We start from the raw sequence: 20,340 nt of genomic DNA, 5'->3' as shown, positions 1-20,340 counted from the left end.
CTGACTCATTTCAATCTTATGTATTTTAAGTCACATTTAGTAACCGGAATGTATGATAAGTTGTTTGTCATTAAAGAAATGCAAAATTTACACAAACACAAGAATGGAAGTTTCTGTTTACATATATCCTAGTTAGCTCCCATTTTTTCATATTTATATTACAATGAAAGCTTATCTGCTAGGTAGAAAAGGTTGGTCTCTATATGTTTGTATGCATGTATCAAAAAAAATTCTAATTGAGGTCATGGTTTCTGTTAGAAAATCTCCTTTACAACCCTTTTGGGACAAGTAGGAAAACCACATACTGCTCCCATTACGAACATTTCTCTGATCTCAATACAGTCTAACAATGTCAGCCAGTCGGCTATTGTTATGCAATTAATGCTTGGTATCCCATTGTTGACATTGACCATGACAAAGTTACTTATTTTTAACCTTCTTTCCTGTATGTTTAATTTCAATGAAACAAAGGTCATTGAAGGTCATCAAAACAATCTGTCTTTGTAAACATTAAGTATTTCAATCATCAATGCGTAAGTTGGACTGCAGTGTTTGATTGTTGTACTGTCTGTAGAAATTAGAAACATGAATGCTGTGCATATTGGAAGATCAGAATTAAACGAGATGTAAGCCAGAACACAGTTATAAGTTCTTATTTCACAACCAACTGACATTTTATGTATTGATAAAACACTAAAATTAATAATGCTGATAATATATGATTAAGCAATAATGTACCTCTTCCAGGCCCATGATGGACAAAGGCCAACTTTACACGACATAATGTACGAAGTGAAGCCGGATACGTTATGGAGTGTAAATTTTGTTGGAGTTTGATATGGGTCGTGGGGGTGCATTATTGCTACGATTTCATAGTTTTGGCGATGCCAGGGAATTTGTAGATGTAGAAAACATTTGGGCCCAAATGCTGGATAATCGGATACATTATCAGTAATAATCTTTGTTGATGAGGTCACAAAATTTGCTGGTCTTGACAGAGCTATTAATAATAGTGCAAAACTTTGACAAGCTATAGAACTTGCAGGAATGAAACTACAGCCAATGCTAATTCACAAATGCATGCCGTACAAATTATTGTGGAGTCAAAAGATACAAAGGTGGAAAAAATCTACCAGCCGTTAAATCTGGTCATTCATTGCTGTGTATGTTTGGTGTGAATAAAGCAAACTGAAAATCAACGTACAAAGGTTTTATTTGCAAATATAGAGTTTATACATCAGAATATAATTCAGAAAGACTTGTTTTAAAATTTTTATGATAAAAAGCAAAGTCACCAGTACCACAATGCCACACACCAAAAGTCTCAATGATCAAGTAACGGAGATAATATACATAAAGGTAATTGCCATGATAAACCTCTCAAAAGTCTGTACTGACTTAAATTTCCACTCGCACAGGCAAGACTACCTTTGACCTAAAGATTGTGACATCACTGAGAATCGTGTTTAATAGTGTAAATTGTAAAACACTTTGATAGAAAAATTCAAGAAAGAACAGGAAAGTACAGCATATTCAACTAACATTAGACTAATATTTAGAGTTATATGAACTTTTATATGGGAACTTCAATAGAAATAAAATGACAAAGGTATAAATGCAGACAGACTGAAAAATAACAGGACAACTGTAGAAACTAACCATCACCCGTTTACTAGACTACCGTTTATTTAGTTCTAAAATTACCTGTTGTATTCATCATATCTAGTCATAATGATACAGTTTTCTTCTACACATTCACTCCCACTGTACCATATTCCTAAACTGTGAAGTACGCTTAATGGCAACGTATTAAACGCATGATATTATCGTTGATCTTGCCTAAATAAACTTCGAATCCAAACGAAAGAACTTATACAAACTGAACTTGAGAGGGCGCTATTCATAAAAAGCCGATTGACGAGGAGATCAGAATGAGAAAGCGAAATTCCGAAACTCAACTCCATGCTCTTGTATGGTAAGAGGCATGAGTGTTAGAATCTTTCCGATTGAATATTTATTCGATAGAAAATATGAAAACATTTTAATATAAAAGAAAATGCTTCTTGCTTGCGACAAAAAGTCAACTACAACTTCAAAAGAGCGATTCGACGGACCCGACTCGACTGTAGATGAAGGCTACATCACATTTCAAGGCAAACTTACTACTGGACTTGAAGATAGTTACTAAAATGGTGTCAGCTAAAAAAATCACATTTCTCACGTTGTTTAGACGGATAGTTTTGTCCTTATTTCAATATTGGCGAAACTTTGTTCAGACCGATTTCACAAAAATGTAGTATCAATCAATCAATCTTTTGTTACTCAACACACACTGACAGAGAGTGTGGTATGGTACATTTCAGATGAAAGAACAACATGTCCAAAACTGAACACCATCAAATGGATATTAAAATCCAAGTAAATTGAATTGAAGTACAATTTATAACTCTGACTGTAAACAGCTAGGCCTAACTGTAGGTAGCTACTGGAGGGGTCAGCAAACACCAGAATTCCTTATAAATATAGCAAGGTTTAGAAAATTCTGTTCCATAATCTTTTTCATCTCTTCTACTTTTTCTTCGACACTCATAGTGATAAGCTAGCTACTATAAGCTAGCTACTATGGAAGACCGGTCACGACATGCGACATGCGAGTTTTTAAAACTGCGATCTGCGGTTAGGGTTAGGGTTAGGGTTAGGGGTTAGGTTTTCTCTCGTAAAAAGCCTTACTTCGCTTTCAACCCTGGAGGTTAGGCCAAGGGAGGGAAAAATTGTCACGGCATAACTTAGGGTTAGTTAGCGTTAGGGGTTAGGGTTAGGGGTTAGGGTTAGGTCGCAGATCACAGTTTAAAGACGCAGGTCGTATGTCGCAGGTCGTGACCGGTCTTCCATACATGTCTGAGTCCTAACGTGGCCGCTATCTCTCCCACGGTGTATTCATTGTAGAAGTATGCAGAAATAAGCTCGTCTCTACCTCTGTAATCCATCGTTAGGAGGAGAACGAAATGACATGTATGCAAACGCCATTGCAACTCGCATGTCGCAGTTTAAGAACTCCCAGGTCGCAGTTAAAAAAAACTCGCATGTCGCATGTCGTGACCGGTCTTCCATAATCTACAGTACAGTTTCGAATTACAAACAAAAGTGAACAAGGTCGTGTTTCATATGTTGTGACAGAAATTGAATTGTACATTTACACTATTGAGTAAACTACAATATTGCGCACTCAAATTCTCTAAAACGTTGAAAATTGCTACCCAAAGCTTCAAAAGCTTCACGTATGTCATCTCTCATCTCAGTACGCTGTTGGCTCTGGTTTTGTGATGCATGGGCCAACCAGCGCCCTCTACTCATGACCTTGACTTGAGTTCAGCCATATGCTCAGTAAACCGCGATGGGGTCGGATCGATCGGTGCTGGCTCTCTCTCATTTTTTTTTGTCGTTCACAATGACAGAATCAATAACTATTGAGTGGAAATATTGCCATCCCAGATCAAAAGAGACATCACCGGATGCACAGGTATTTTTTCAAAATCCATTTTGCACGCACAATTGTTGATTCGCCCAAGTCTAGTGCCATAGTGGAGTTAGGATGAGATCAGTAATAATGCAGTGCACACACTGGGTGTACGCTGCATTTCAGACACCGGTCACGTCAAAATTATACATATTTGTATCTGTAAATTGTTGCAAATACCTCACCTATGGTATATTTGTACCCAAGAGGTGAAGCGATTGTCACCAATATACAGCATTCATTCAGTATTTTGTCTACAAAATGTGATCCTTTCAACTTCATTTCATCTGTTCACAGAACTGCATCACGCTGCGCCTTGGGCCTTGCGTGTCAAATACGGAAACGTAACTTGATTGTGAGGTACCCCCTTGTCAAAGTTCCTAAATTTTCTGAGTGAAAATTATCAGGAAACAACATCATTTGGGCTTATATCTACTCTAGACATGAGGCGACATCAACATAGAATAATATTTTGCAAAAACTATCTTTCTAAATGTGAGAAATAGATGGTTTTTGGAATGTAAACATGATGTAAACGGTGCGATTCGTTCGTCGTCACGCTTGAGTGATAATCGGAAAATTGCATGGCGCCAAAAGTTTTTGACAGAAATGCAATATTTTGATGAAATGCAGACATACACATCATCTTGGTGTTTCTGTCTACTTAGAAAATACTGTGATGTGTTTGTCATTCCACCCTCTAACACAGATTCTGTCTCGGCTGACTGCAATGTACCGGGGGTTGCTCACTTCAAGTTTGAACAGATGACCTATACAAGTCCTATCTCGACTCCAAATCGAAATCCTATCATTGCAGTGATCACAAACATAAACATTGTCAGCGCCATCAACGGCAATGCTGTATGGCCAGTACAGCTGACTATCGCCGTAACCTTCCTCACCGTATTGGTACAGGTAATTGAAATCAGCATCAAAACACTTGATGCAGTGATTGCGACAGTCAGACACCATGATGACATCCCTACTGTTGACAGCGACAAAGAAGGGACAGTTGAATTCTGTACGGCCATGACCTAGACTACCAATCTCTCCAACATACTGACCAATCTGGGTGTACTTGAGTAACCTATGACCTTTGACATCAGTGACCAAAACAAACCCTCTCAAGAGAGCTATGCACCTGGGATCAGTGTCTCCAGGTAAAGTAATTATTCTTATAACTTTATTATTTTGATCACAGACAATAATTTGCAAATTGTTGTCATCAAGTATGTAGTAGTGGTTGTCCTGAGAGACTGCTACAGACTGTGGCTGGAATGGTTTGGCCAACTGACCGCTGAAACTTCCTAGCACCTTTTCACATGTGGAGTCTTTGTTCAGTATCTGAACAACATTGTTGCCTTTGTCACACACCAGAAGTTTGTCATTGTGGAATGTTGAACCTTGTGGATTGTTGAACTTCTGTTCTGGACTAGGACCTTGACCCTCCAGTTTGAATTTTGACCAGTCACCTGTAAGGTCAAAGGTTAAAACAAGCAATCAGCAGAGTGGAATTACAATGCATTTGCAGTGTAACAAACTGTTCTCACAAACACAGCTTGAAAGTGAGAATAGATATCAACACAGTTCAAAATGCGTCAAAATGATAATTCATCAAGTTAAATACTCTATTTTACAAATCTTTGTAATTCCATATTTTAATGTCCTTTTACCATGGCAACAATGTAAATTTGTGGTCGTAAAACTTGTTTTTTCAACATTCTAGACTAAGAATAGAAATTCCATTTTTGCAGAGTGCATGTACTATGGATACTTTCGTTTGATTTTTTTGTGGAAGGCTAAACATGTTGGGTTATCTGTCTGGAATTAGGACCTTGACCTGTCAGACTTAAATTTCTCAAACTGACCACAGGGTTAAAGAGGTCAAAGGTTAAAACTGGCAAAGCAGTTGTTGAATTACTAATACTAGTAATAAGCTGTGTTTTGCTGATGGTTTGGAATTATAAACAGAGATATTGATGTAAATCAAAGTTCACCAATATGACAATTCAACAGAGTAAATGCTAAACTTTTCTTAATTTTGCTATTCCGTAGCTTACTGTCCTTTTACCATGGCAATGATACAAATTTGTATTTCTTACAATTATCATTTTCAGAGTGTAAGAAATGTTAGTCTTTCAAGTACATTCATATCAAGACTTTATCACAAGACACATACTATGGATACGTATCACTGAACGTCTTATGGAAGGCTAAATGTATTTGGTCATTAAACTATTGTCCTTGATTTTGTCCACTGGACCACAAGGTCAAAGGTCAAAAGCAAATAAACAGTAAAATTGAAATTCACTTCGTAACAGTAAGCTGTATTTGCTAATGTAGCTTTTAAATTGAAAATAGACATACGGTTATACCTGTTTGGTTGTATAACTTTTGTGCTAGATTTATCCTTGACGTTGTCCAGTTGACCGCAAGGTCAAAGAGGTCAAAGGTCGAAAGCAAATAAATGTAATGAAATTAAAATAAATGTGATAACAATAAGCTGTGGTTCCTAATGTAACTTTATATTGAGAATGGATATTGATATAAATCTAACTGCTGCACAATGGCAATTTAACAGGGTCAATTCTAATCTCGACTAACAATTGTTATTTTGATATTTTAATGCCCATTTACCATGGCAACAATATGCATTGATAATTTAAAAAAACTAACTTTGATAACGAACGATTTGCCATTGTTCTCACCTAGAATCATTAGTTTTGGAACAGATGCCACAAACTTCATGAGTTCTGCTTGCATTCACTCGATTAAGGAAATATTTACTCATCTTGGTATACTTAAAATGAGTAACCAACCTACCTATCTGGCTTAACCTGAAAAACTAATCTGCTTCAATGATTTCCAGCTAGTTCCTCTCTTTCTGCATAGTTGTGGTGCTATCAACTTATATTATACCGGTATAATGTGTATACACTACACAACAACAATATATATTTAAATATTTAAATATATATATATATTTTTTCTATACGTTTTTTATGGTTTTCTTTTTACGTATTTCTACTTACTAGTAATGTATCTATTTAGTTATATATTTATTTATGTAGTTGTTCTTTTATTCACTTAGTTACTTTGTAACAATGAGGTTACTTTGCAGTCCAGCTACTTTCGTGCTACACTACCCTCGATATACTTCAGTTTTGCTTGTTTCTTCTTCTTTTTCTTGCTTTAACATAAAGTGGCTTTGGGAACGGACTAGACTAGCATTTGCTATTTTCCGTTTCTGTTTACCCTTTATCACAGCACAACTTAGATGTACATTCATTACTGAATTGTAATATTAATATGATTAAGGGTACCGTAATAAAGATTATTATTATTATTAACTGTAACTTACCACATTACAGTGCTGTAATCAAGCTCAGTGCATGACATTAAGTGAGAAATGTTAATTCCTTTCAACCTGATTAATGTTGCCTTTATAAATCCCAGAACCAAACATTCACCTTCCCTTTATCGATTGCCATATATGAAAAATCCAGTCAAAGTATCAAAAGTTAGGTCTTGCACTAAATAACTATCAACTTCATCTGCAGGCTCGAAATTAACTTTTACCCTGGTAGTCCACTTGGCTACCATTTTCTGAAGTTGGTAGCCCAGTGACAATGGCTGGTAGTCCATGGATATTTTAGTTTAGGGATTTTGTACTCGTCCGAGTATAGGCCCCGGTTCAGAAACACAAATTAACAGTAAAACTAGGGACTTCAACTCGAGAAACCCCATGTTATGTGTCATGAACGCTTGATTTATGCTAATTTATGTACATTTAACACTTTCGATCGCTTTCAAAATCGGCTTACACATCCAAAGAAATTGTAACTTGAGTAAAGAAAAACAGAAAAAAATATTCTCATGATCTTTATGAACTGGTATGCCTTGTTACACCCGAGTCTCTCTATACAGAACGTAATACAATGATACTGATCGACAATCATAGATAAAAGACAGCGAAATTCAGCCAAGCTTAACTGACTCAGTGTTTTATATTACTATTTCAAATCAAACTGATTACACAATCTCTTGATACAGAAGTGACAGTTTGTGAAATTTCAGCATCAAAACCCCAAAACTTGACACAAGTACATCTTGTATGCCGCCGACCAACAGCATAGTGTGAACTGGCATGCAAAGACTACACACGGAAAAGCAACTCAGCATTCTGGTATCAAGCGCTCGGCATCTTGTGAAAACAACAACATAACAATGGAAATTTTAATAGTTACCAGGAAAAAAACTCTTCACAGATGAAACAAATGAAACTGCATGTTGACTGCATTTAGTTCGTCCCAAAGTGACGGACATCGCACACCAAGTATTTCATGTCCCGGGCTTTGTTAGTCCGGGTGGGCTACCATTTCATGGACTTTAGTAGCCCCAGGGAAAATTTGGTAGTCTGTGGACGCGGGACTACCGCTAATTTCGAGCCCTGATCTGGTACACTTACCTGGTGAATCTGCAAACACACATGGCAGATTTGTTTGCTTAGTTTTAGTAGCCTTTGTTTCTCTCTTTGTTGGTTGGACTTCTTTTGCTGGCTGATGATGTTTGGCTCGTACTACAAGTGGCTCAGGCTGTGTTTGCTTCTTTTCAACAACACAACGTTCGCGTCCTCCAATGTTACCAGGTTTAGTCACATTTCCCTTTTCCCTCTTGCGAGTGACTGTCTCCATCCTGTCTCCACCTTTCCTCTCTACTTCAGATTTTATTGCTTTGCCTGCACACATATTAAAGCCATAGATTGGTACTGTAACTTAAGGTGTTTTTAGAACTCTGCAATATCATATTAAATTTATAATGCTTATTTAGCCATGTTCACCCGTGGCAATTATCATGTACAAGTTTATTATTATTGACATAACCCTTAACAGATATCTGGTGCTTCCTAGAGAAAAGAAGCACCCAATACGAAAACAAATGTCAGTCTTGTAAGTGTGTGTGTGTTTAGCTACAATGTATCTTGTTTGCCAGTATGTATAAGCATATAAAATCATGTAAACTGCTTCAATACAACCAACAATAAACCCAACATATTTTCATGACCTGCTTAATACTGATGCAAACTCAACAGAAATTACCACTGCACTTATTTCCTCCAAGTTTTTAGCTCATATTTGGTATTTATATAAATACCAAAAAGAGCTTATATGGTGAGTCGGTGGCGTCTGTATGTCTGTCTGTATGTATGTGGGTATGTATGTGCGGATGTATGTCTGTCACACGCAAAAGCTCCCATACCGCCTAATCAAGCTACCATCTCAGTATTTGATGAACAGGTAGATGCAGGGGTTGAGATGTGACGTTGTTCAAATGAACACATCAGTGTCAAAAATGTACAAATGAGGTAAGAAAAAGGGAAATTCTGCAAATGGTCATGAGTGGTGGCATGCCAATGACTGAAACAGGATACTCCACTGACCTTGAGTCATTTCCTGTGATTGTTTATGAACTGTTACATATTAACAGACCTGCTCAAGCTAAGGGACGGACCATTAGATCTTGGGAGGGGTGGTCACAATGAAATTGCGAACATTTTTTTTACAATTGTTACTTTCTAAAAAAAAATTTTCCAAATGAGAAAAGCTGTGCTAATTTTTTTCTCTGAGTAAATTTTCAGATTTGTAATTTTTTTTAGTTCGACGCTGTCTGAGGATACAATGTACATCCATATCACTAGCACAAATAAGATTGCATGCTGTAATTACAACATAAATATGGCCTTGTTCTTTATATCATCTTTTTAGAGGTTATAAACGGCAAGCGAGGGTATTCGGTTGCGGATATAAGACCTCTGGGGTGAAAATTAGCATATTTGGCGGGAAATAATCACCGAGCGAAGCTCGGTGATTGTTTATTTTCACCCCAGAGGTCTTATATACGCAACCAAATACCCGAGCGCACCGTTTATAACCTCATTATAATATGCTAAAGTTAAAAACAAGTGGACAATTTCGTTATTTAGGGCCGAAGTTGGAACGAGAGTTCAGGATCGCGGAGCGCCCAGCCTCATACAAACTCGAAAAAAGAACGTTTCAGAATGCGCGCGCGTGCACAGTTGAATTCATGAAATACGGTTACGCAACGCATCGATATCGCGATTAGACATCGAACTTGAAGAATTTTACTCCAAAAAACGCTCATAAAACTTTAAAAAATTATGTTGTTGTTACATGGCCTCCGCTGCTTACAGAAACTCTTCACATGTTGGTTCGTCAAGCTTCACTAGACTAAAATTTTACAATCAAAATCAATCTGAAGCCATAGACTTGTTCGACATTATGGCGCGTTGATCTCTCAAGTTGGCGTTCGAAATTTGCGCGAGCTCTAAAATGTTACGCGGCGCGCAGGTCTTCTTGTTGAGAATATAAACCTGGGCTCCAGCCAATCAGATTGCCGGATTCCAGCCAAGCATATTATAATGACAAGCTAAAAATGTGGTGAAATTTAAATATTTGTTTTTGGGACAATTTTTGCCCTTTTTTGATCAAAACATCCATTTTTCTGTAACATCATGTCCAACTTTTGTCATTCTCGTTTTTCTGGTTGAATATTTCTTGTTGTTTTTCTGGTTGTACTGTGCAGAAATCATTGAATAACATCAACGTAGAATTTTCCTGCACTGAACAGATAGAAACAATATTTATTGTTGATCTTTGGTACCCATACTGGCATATATCAATTCTGATCAAATGTGAGCGACACCGTATAATTGCGGTATTTTTTTAAAAATTACCTTTACTGGTAATGGTAACATACCTTGTGTGGTCAGATGATTTCCTCTGACAACACCAAGATCAATCTGTAAACAGTCAGGATTTTCTGTGAAAACCAGATCACTGTCAGTGTCACCACAAGGTACATTGGTCAGATCATCATAGTGCTGCTGTTGATCTTTCATCTGTTTTTGTGCCGCCATGATGTCCACAGCTCCACCAAAAGTCAAGAGATGGTTCAGATATGAAAGCATACTTTCTGCACTGGCAATTATATGTTCCAGAAGTTCTATATTGGCATCACTTTAATTGTTTAAACTTTGGTATGTAGATATCATCAACTTAACCAAGCATTTTCATTTGTTGCTTTTTAATTTCATCAATTAATTTTTCACACAGCGTATTAATTTGTTGTTCAGCTGTAGACCTGCTGAAATCCAGGTCTTGTCAGACACCACATGCTCTGTCCTTTCTTAGTTTTAAATCACTAACTTTCTGAGAAATTTTCAGTGAGTATGCTTTCATATCTGGCATATACTTCTCCAGTGCTGACTCTAGTGACAACATTTCATGATTTCGGAACAACTGTACACCTGAGACATATTTGCACTTGACAGGTATCACAGTAGAATTCTAATTACGTACTACGGTGATTAGCACAGAATCTTGGCTGAGTCATTTTGAAGTGCTGTGTTGACATCTTCTCATTGTACTCTGCAACTGTCATTGGTTCATGATCTTGCAAGACTGACGCTACTTTATGAGTCAGTATGCAGAGATTGCAGTAAAAATGTCCACCACAGTCACCACACCAGTACTTTGCCGGTTTCTTACACCCTTCACACACTATTTCAGCTATGCTTTCAGGACGGGCGTTGCTGCTGATAACCTCCAAAAGGTCATTCAAAAACCGATTGCTGGTGATAGCTGGTACCCCTCCAGAGGGTAAAGGCCATTGATTCTTGCATGTTGGACATACCAGCTGACCATTATTTGCTTTGACCCATTTTGTGAGACAATGTTCACAAAATGTGTGATGACAAGGCAGCATTTTCGGCGACTTGAAACGCTCCATACGAATTGCACACAGCAATACCTTGTCATCAATTTCATCCAACAGTTTTTCTCTGGAGTCTAACGATGAATCCATGACGGTGTTTGCTCAAAGGAGTTCACTGAAAATAATAAAACAAACACAGTTTATGTAAACTCCTATAAATGTTGCACAAATCTCTATGAATATCTTACAGTTCATTTTGTTGAAGAACTTTTCATGATATACAGCTAAATATTCTCTATCAGCCTGGTATGTATTAAGGTCTACAGTATGAGAGTTTTGGGCTACTTTTATTTCCTGGTACCTACTTGTATTCCTATCTACTGAAATCAGCATCAGAGATCCCGCCGTATAGTTAGCACATGTACTATCCACCCTGCACTTCGAACTTTTAAGATGTGCCTAATCACTTCGCTCAATGATATTGCCTATTGTATGAAGGATTGGATAGGATGCGAGCATCGATGCGACATATCACGAGCAAAGTATCGATCAAGCTCTGAGGGAGGGTGGACGGGAAAACATACGCACAGAAAAAAACATCTTTATTTTTTTGGCCTTATGACTACAAAAAGTTCCCCATAGTATATCATTACACCTCACTCATTCAGCGTGCACTGCCATTGGTAAAACACGACTCACGTGACATGTAAAAGAACGTGATGATGCCCTCTGCGAACTTGATGATGCCCTCTGCATTTGATATTACATGGATGACGTCATTTTACTTACTGCGCATCCTTTCTGCGCATAACAAATTGTCGTTCGCTTGTACTTGCTACCATCGCTGCAAAATGTCATGCAGAGCTGTCACCGGACAGTTAGACGATATTTTTATGCAAGTAAACAGCAAACGAACGAAAATGGCAACAAGGAATGCAATTTCTCTGTTCAGCGACTATGCAAGCAACAAAATTGGATACGCGACCGAGGAGATCGGCAAACTTTCAGCGGCAACCCTAGACTTGGCACTGACAACATTTTACGCTGAGGTCCGGACTCATGCAGAAAGGCGAACTGTACTCGAAGAAGTTTGTTCGGTGTAATAAAAATAATAACACATGAGAGCTAGGGCAAGATCACGATTTTTTGCCTGCCCTCGGGCTGGTGGTCATGATCGAAATATTGATGATGCCCGAGCCGTAGGCGAGGGCATCATCAATATTTCGATCATGACCACCATTCCTTGGGCAGGCAATAAATCGTGATCTTGCCCTCGCTCTCATGTGATATTATTTAACTCTGCCCTTGCAGTGTGAGGATATGACACCTTGTGTTCCCTGGGCACTACTTTATACATTGTTGTATTCATGAATGTTTATGAGTTCACACCTGGCAGAATATTTTCACTATGTTCTTTGGCTTTGAATAAAGTAATACCCATATCTGGTAGGAGCAAGAATAAACCCCTTTTCGCCTATTCTCCCGATCAATACCTCATTTATGGCATAACGCTGAATTGAAAGCCACACTGGGTCAAGATAATTTCTCTTTCGTACGATTACTGTCGCGTCAAATTTATTCTCAATTGCATGTCTAACTACACAGTGTACCATTTTAAATGGAGGGTACACTGCCATACAGTCTGTCCGTCGGTTAAAATTCATGGCTGAAAAATTCACTTCCTCGCTGGCTGGCTGTTGAAACTGGCTTACAATAAACCTAGGGAGTTTTGTATTCAATATCATGGGGATCAAACATGGCGTCGATGTACTTCCATTTTTCCTCGACTAGACATGCATGCACCAATTAAGTATTTCTTGACGGTGCGTCAGCGGGGTTTTTACACGACTGTACATATATAGATAGTTTAGTATTACTGTCAAGGCAGAGCCAAACAATCTTTCTAATGATATCATTGAGTTGAGGAGACCAATTGCTCCCGGTATACCTTTATTCCATGCTTGTACCACAGGCATAGCGTCGACATATGCATCTACAAACACATTTCTTATTTTCCCCTGCCATGCTATCAAAGCTCGATGCAGGGCTTCTGCTTCCTTGATTATGATGGGGACGTTACGCCACTTTTCGCCCTACATATCGCTTACTTCTACATCAATATCATATTGGCCAGCATAGCCCCCCATTTATATGAGCTGGAGTCAGTGAACATGTTTATGGCCAAGTGATGTTCTGGAAGCCACCTAAAAGTAGCTGCTAGACTGATAATGTCTTTTCATTCTCTGAGTTCATTACGAAGATCATTCGTAATGGAATGAGGTAACTTGACCGTGATTCAGCTTGTGCTACTGCCTTTGCCATATGGCGAATGAAGATTCCAGTGCATGGAATTGCTAGTGTGAATGAAATGCATTTGCCTATGTGATACGTTGCAACATAACCAAACATACAGTTCGGCTGTTCAGGACGATACCAAGCAACTCTAGGAAAGATTTTTTGTTTTTCTTCTGGTATATTCTAAATGCCGTTGCTACTGTGTCAACGGTAAAACCAAACATTACAAGTGATTGGACAGGTATCAGGACACTTTTGTGCACGGCCAAAAAATATCCGGCGTTAATACACAATTTAGCGAGGATGAATGCAGCTGTATCCGCCAATTCCCTTCGGTTACGACGGTTCTGACAATCGTGGGTTTGAACTAATGGGCCACCATGTCTATCGTCGACATATTGCAAACACGGCACTCCTAGAGACCTGGCATAACTAGTGATGCAATAGCCTAAAGTATCTGAAGTATGGTAAGCAAAAGCAGACAACTTCCATCCAAAGGGGAGCATATAAGAGACATACCATGTTCCAGCCCACTGGACGCCCAAAAGCCTTCTGTTGTTATCGAAACTTTTTACGTGATCATAGCCACTTTTATCATCATATTTATAATGGTTATCTCCTGGCTCAAGAGGTCTCGTAACTTCAACTAATTGATCAAAACCGAAATGCACATCTTTTATCCAAAGGTTTAAATAACGCATGTCGATGCACATACGAGGCTTCTTGGGCTCGACAGTGATAGGCACAACTAATGTAGGGGGAGCATCTCTACCAACTTTACCCCAGACCAATATTGCTCCCGATAGCAATCTGTCAGAAATGCTGGATGCAATAGACTTTCCAAAATTTTTATATGACATGTTATTCTGCAGTGTCACAGGAGGCAGCACAGGAGGCGGGGATGGGTGATCATAACTTTCCCTTCAAAATGCAAGATTTTGCGTCAATAAATGCCTAGTTGGCAAGTAATTATGAACTTCTCCAGCAATAAAATCATCGGGGTTTCTAAAATTCAAGTCTTGAGGGGAGACTTTACTTCCTGCCAGAGCTGCTTCTATACTGGGGACAGAAGTGTCTAATCCATGCCTGGGGCGCCCTTTACAGTTACCCAGGTAAAAGTTGTCCGTCCCTGTACACTGCGATCAATCGGATAAAGCATCTCCCAGTTAGGAATTTCACACTGGTAAAAAGGGGAAAGAGCCCTAGTGAAACGTACAGAGGTCACCCCAAGACAGGATCCTGCAAATGGCAGGCAGCCGTAAGGCAAGGGCTTTTGGTATTCGCCCCCCCCCCCTTGGGAACCACTATCAATACATAACACAACATATCATATTTATTGTGCATTTATGCTTTAATAATCTTCAAGAAAGTTAACGAGAAATTAAATTCCTCGAAAAGTACAAAACAGTTGCAAACTTCTTTTAAACTTTCTACTTTTTGTTCTTACAATCTTTTGCAATGTGCCCAATAACACCACACACAAAGCATTTCACCTCATTGAATTTTTGTGTACTTTTGTCATGTTGAAAGCGGTTGCGATAAGGAGTAAACCTAGTATATTTCTGAGAACGTTGTAAAAATTTTGATACTTCGAGCAATTTAACCTTCTTCCTTATTACCTAGAAGCAATGAGATGACCTGCATCATTGCCAAAATAATTGCTTTCAAATTGAGCAAGCACAGCTCTGAAACGATTTAGCTTTGGCTGAACTATGTTAGTGGCTCTATTGACCAGGATACGTAATGCATTCAATAACTGCGGACAGGCATTCCAAGATGGTGTGTGGGCCAGCTCCATAACTTTTTGAAGAGCATCTACAACTGATGACGTACTTGCAGACTTCTCCAGCTCATCAAACTTTCTCTGCAACTCACAGAGTTGTAACTGCATCTGTAAGCACATACACAAAAAATCTCAGAATAGTACGCATTAAATGTCTACGGGTTTCCTCTCAGGAAACTGTTACTGTGGGCGTCGCATGCACAGATTTCACTATACATTCCATCCCCCAGAGGGAGACATTCGTCTCAGGTGTTCATTTTCAATTAACTCGCATGCACGACGTCACTATACATTTTATCCCTCTGGGGGAGAACTTCGTCCCATGTCTTCATGACCACAGTCACTGCACTTTCAATTTCCTCGCAGGGAAGACCGGGATAGGCATCGCATGCACCACCTTACTATACATTTCATCCGTCTTAGGGAGAAATTCGTCTCAGGTGTTCATGACTACTGTCACAGCATTTTTGATTCCCTAACAGGGAAAACAGAGTGGACATCGCATGCTGCCAGCTTACATTTTATCCCTTCCTGGGAGAACGTCATCTCATATGGACGTGACCACAGTCACTACATTTTCAATTCCCACGCAGGGCAGACAGGGTGGGCATCGCATGCAGCCACCTTACCTTTCATCCCTCACAGGGATAACTACGAAAATAAAATATCCTCAATACGGAAAAGAAGCGGCTCAGACTGAAAATACACATGCCTGCTTGTTTTCTTTGCTAGAGGGTTTAGCATCTTTGCTCATGCTGGCCGAAGCCGTACCAGTGGTGGGTGCTGATTTAGAAACACGTGGTGGAGCAGTTGGAGCAGCAGGTCGGAGCAAAGGGTCTGGCGACACTCTCCATTCTGAGTAGGGTGGCCAAGCCATTTTTTTTCTCTTGTTTATACACACAGTTTAAATGGATTTTTAGCAAGAATGGGGTAAAAGAAGAAAAATAAAAAAAAATTATGCAAATAGCTGTATCCAATCAAAAGTAATGAATTTTTAAAGCAATAAAAATGCCATTTTTTTCGCGGACAATTTTCGGCAAATTTTAAAATTATTTCAATGAATGCCGATTCCTTCAAGTTTGGCAACCCATACTTTTTTATTTACTTCACATGGAATCATTAGACTATGTGTCTTGTGCACAGATTTACCCAATATTACGGAAAAATCAAGATTTGACTGATGCACAGTCTTGGATTTTGAAACTGTGAGTGTTGAAAATTGAAAATATTTTGTCTGACTTAGTCAAAATTGCGGCGGCACCGTACCATCAAAAATGGATGGATTTTTATGTTTTTTATGAATTTTGAATTCACATAACTTAAAAACTAGAGCTCACAATACAATGAAATTTTGTCACAATGTTATTTAATAACACTCAATTCTAACAAATCAATTTAAACTGCCAATTGTCTTTTAATGCAGTTCATTTTCAGCCATGAAATTGTAAGAAATAGCTGTCCCTAACTTCAGCCTCAGGCAGGCTGTCAATGGTGTGTCAGTGTGACTGCCTTCCGCCGCCATCTTGAGTCACACTGTACTGAGGTCTATGATGAACACGATTGTGTTTTTATGATTCGTACTTGTGCTCGTGGACAGATTTTCGTCATATTTCACAGAAATGATGGAATGATGTTTAAAAAGGGCATGCTACAAGTTTTATGGCAAAATATGTATCTAATGGGAAAAATCTACACCGAATTTACCGTACTCACTTTACCTCGTGTTTGCTGGCTAAAATTCCCAGAATATAACAAAAACTCACCACTACATGTAAATGGATGGTCTGCCACTTCCTGGCCAAGTTTCACAGTTCTATGACAACGTGCACAGGGCCCGAAAGCAGTTCCGTTGCGAAATAGGTATTGACTGGATTCAGAAGTGCGTGCCATGAGCGGCGACCGCTCGAGCGCTGTGGCCGGTCAGTACAAAGCGGCATTTTTGGAGAGGAAAAACACTATTTTTCTATCGTTTTTTTCTTCAGTTTTTTAATGAAACCTGCCTCATACATCGATTTTAATTGGAAATATCCATTTTTTCAGTAACTGAGCTACTTATTTTCAGAAACAATGGCGTTTAAAATTTCACGAAAATCAAATTTCACTTTCAGTGTGCGTGAGTTGCGTATAATGTCGCAATATTTTAGCTTAACTTTGGCCACACTATTCTGAGTGGCTGATGAGCGGTGACAAACGAAGCAACTGCAGGTGGAGCGGCTTGGGTTATCGCTGAAGCAGCACTGCTCAGGTGCCGCCAACTAAGCTGTTCGTGCAAAAAGGTGTTCGTGCGAAGTTTTTCAGCGGGCGGGCAAATTTCAAAACTAATCAGTGGGCGGGGAGAAAAAATCTATATTTACTGTGGGCGGGGAAGAAATTTCACTATTTTCAGTGGGCGGGGAGAAAATTTTTGACAGTGGGCACCGGAAGATACGTAGAGGGAGGGGAAAGCGGCGTGGTTGATAGAACTTGAGGGGAGATTTAGCCCCTAACTTAGAGGGGAGCAATGTTCCAAGCTATACTGCCAGCTGCTCCCACGGTTTGCGTTGATCTGGGTTGCCTAGTAGGCATCTAGTTGGCAATGGGAAATTTCAGTAGTGGGGAGAGGGCAGAGGGGAGCTGGAAATGTTGTGGGGAGTGGGGAGCGGGCAGACTATAGATACTGGAGGGCAGCGGGCATCAAAATTCAGTGGGAGGGCATATTTTCCGTGTATGCCAGTGGGAGGGCAGTTACGAACAGCTCTTCTTTCCCCTCCAAATTTCGGGTCAAGGTCAAAAATACGAAAAATCGGTATATCAGCCTTCAAAACATGTTTTGTGATGATTTTGCGAAATTCATGAAATTTACCAGTTGGCGGCACCTGACTGCTGGAAGAGGAGAAGCAATCCTATGCTCTGTTGGCGAGGCCCTGGCTGTGTGAGGAATGACACCTTGTGTTCCCTTGGTACTACTTTATACTTTGTTGTATTCATGAATATTTATGAGTTCACACCTGGCGGAATATTTTCCCTTTGTGCTTAGGCTTTGAATACGTTACCATCCACCAAATACGCATGCGTACATATTCAAATAGTAGAAATGACGTTTCAAATTCTGTGCCTTACTCTGGCAAACAGTACGTCCCAAAACAGCAATTTATTGGGTAATTAAATCAATTTACTCAAATTAGAGTCATCCCCGTGTTCCTGTTAATGGTCGAATCTGCAAGTGAAATTGTTACGGATTTTTCTATGAAGTTAAATCTTCGAAATATGAAGATCAATCCTGATCCATATTGCAACTTTAACACTAATGATCAAAAACTCATAAAATTACAATACATCAACCCAAGGAGTATGTCTGTCCAGTTCAACTTGTTCCTCTTGCAGGTGTAGAATACACACGGCTATTTGTTTGTACATATACCTTGAAGACTGTGTGATTGCATATCATACCATATACAACTCATGGCGTCTTATGTACACTGTCCTCTCATACAGAAGATAGGTGACCTTCAAAAGACCACGTATTTTTCGACCTTCAGGAAAACATGTTCAAATCTCAAACCTTGGATGTGAAGTATAAAATGTACGTTTTGAAACTTACCAGAACTTTTCTTGATCGACTCACTCCTATATATCGAAAACCCAAGTTTAGGAATAGCACAAGTTACTCCCTAATTTTCCACTGGACAACTACAGAAATCTGATTAGCATATGACAAGGCATATAATAGGCTGCATACAATAGGCGTGCATATATCGGCAGAACCTGTATGACCCTAACTCACCTTTACACATACACGCCTTTTCAAGACAACTTCCTTAGTAACAAAAGATAGCCAATCCTCTATAAGAGAAACTAGTATTCTGCCCTAGTGATGCATTCAGTAAATGAAGACACACCATTGGTGATTTTGAAACCTCAGACGGTACCATTCTCTTTCTGACCTTCCCCCTAGCAGTGGCGGACTGTAAGAAACACTATGGCTCGCCAGAGAAACCATAATTTATGTCCAAAGAGTTGGTGAGTATAACTGGATTGAAGAATAAGAAATAGATAATGTAGTTGAAGGAAAACACTTATTTATAATATCAAAAGTAAAATATATCAATATTAGCGCAAAGGAACGACACGGAGACAAGTGTTTGGCCGAAATCCAGGGTTATGCATGTACTGCCATGGCGGGGGCAACGAGGCGTCATAGCGGCCTGGATGGCGGTACCGGGTTATTGCCCATACGAAAGATCAAAACTTGCTACATATTAGTACATATATGTTACAAATTTGATACACACTTTAATTGAACATGTGAAATATGCACCAAGTTTGTACGAGTTTGGTACACACTATGGGATTTTCACCATGGTAGTTGTGACATTTGTACCAAGTTTGTAGATATATGTGAAATACAAATCAAGTTTGGTACAACTTCAGATTTTTTTAGCTGTCCCACGTGGCACTGTTTTGTCACAGAATTGAAACAATGATCGAACTATGTACCCTGTGTTCATTGTACAAAATGACAAATTAATTCTTTTTTATTCAAAAATTTTTTAAATACTCTCGGTTGTTAAACACATATGAATTAGGTTACGCGTGGAATGCACAAATTTATAAAAACCATTGAGGTAGCTACCTCCATCATATCAAACCATTGCAACATCATGAATGAAAACATCAAAAGTCAACTAAGCTGCCATTTTTCAAACAATTTCCTGGGACATATTTTAAATGATAAGGATCCAAAAATGGTACTCGAATTCCATTTAAAGACTTTTTGTTCCGTTCACTAGTCGTAACCACTGAAAGTACCTGTCATGTGTCCGCCAAAACACATTCACACTGTCATACCAGTACGCTCAGAGCAGGGAAAAGTCATTGCCACGCGTACGGCTATAAATGATACTTGCATTATTACACATGTCCAAAGACCATGGATCCCAGCTGACACCAAATGTCTTCAAATGATTGATTTCAAGTGCATAAAAGTTGGTAAAAAAGTAATATACTCTCCCATTTCTCGAGAAACTGACGT

The 20,340-nt window shown here is 38.9% G+C and overlaps 1 protein-coding gene across 1 annotated transcript; it reads right to left on the bottom strand.

Moving 5' to 3' along the window:
- Positions 1-1,195: 1,195 nt before the first annotated feature.
- Positions 1,196-19,052, bottom strand: LOC139114182 (tripartite motif-containing protein 2-like). The gene is made up of 5 exons (XM_070675764.1): positions 18,910-19,052; positions 10,295-11,426; positions 7,986-8,255; positions 3,119-4,989; positions 1,196-2,312 (listed from the first exon to the last, which is right to left on the bottom strand). Exons 2-4 carry the CDS (start codon positions 10,503-10,505, stop codon positions 4,178-4,180), a joined length of 1,293 nt encoding a protein of 430 aa, XP_070531865.1. The 5' UTR covers positions 10,506-11,426; positions 18,910-19,052; the 3' UTR covers positions 1,196-2,312; positions 3,119-4,177.
- Positions 19,053-20,340: the final 1,288 nt, after the last annotated feature.

The sequence above is a fragment of the Ptychodera flava genome, chromosome 16 (assembly GCF_041260155.1).
Source record: "Ptychodera flava strain L36383 chromosome 16, AS_Pfla_20210202, whole genome shotgun sequence".
Classification (NCBI taxonomy): Eukaryota; Metazoa; Hemichordata; class Enteropneusta; family Ptychoderidae; genus Ptychodera; species Ptychodera flava.
Note: the sequence above shows the minus strand (reverse complement) of the source record. Positions and strands in the feature narration are given on the sequence as shown.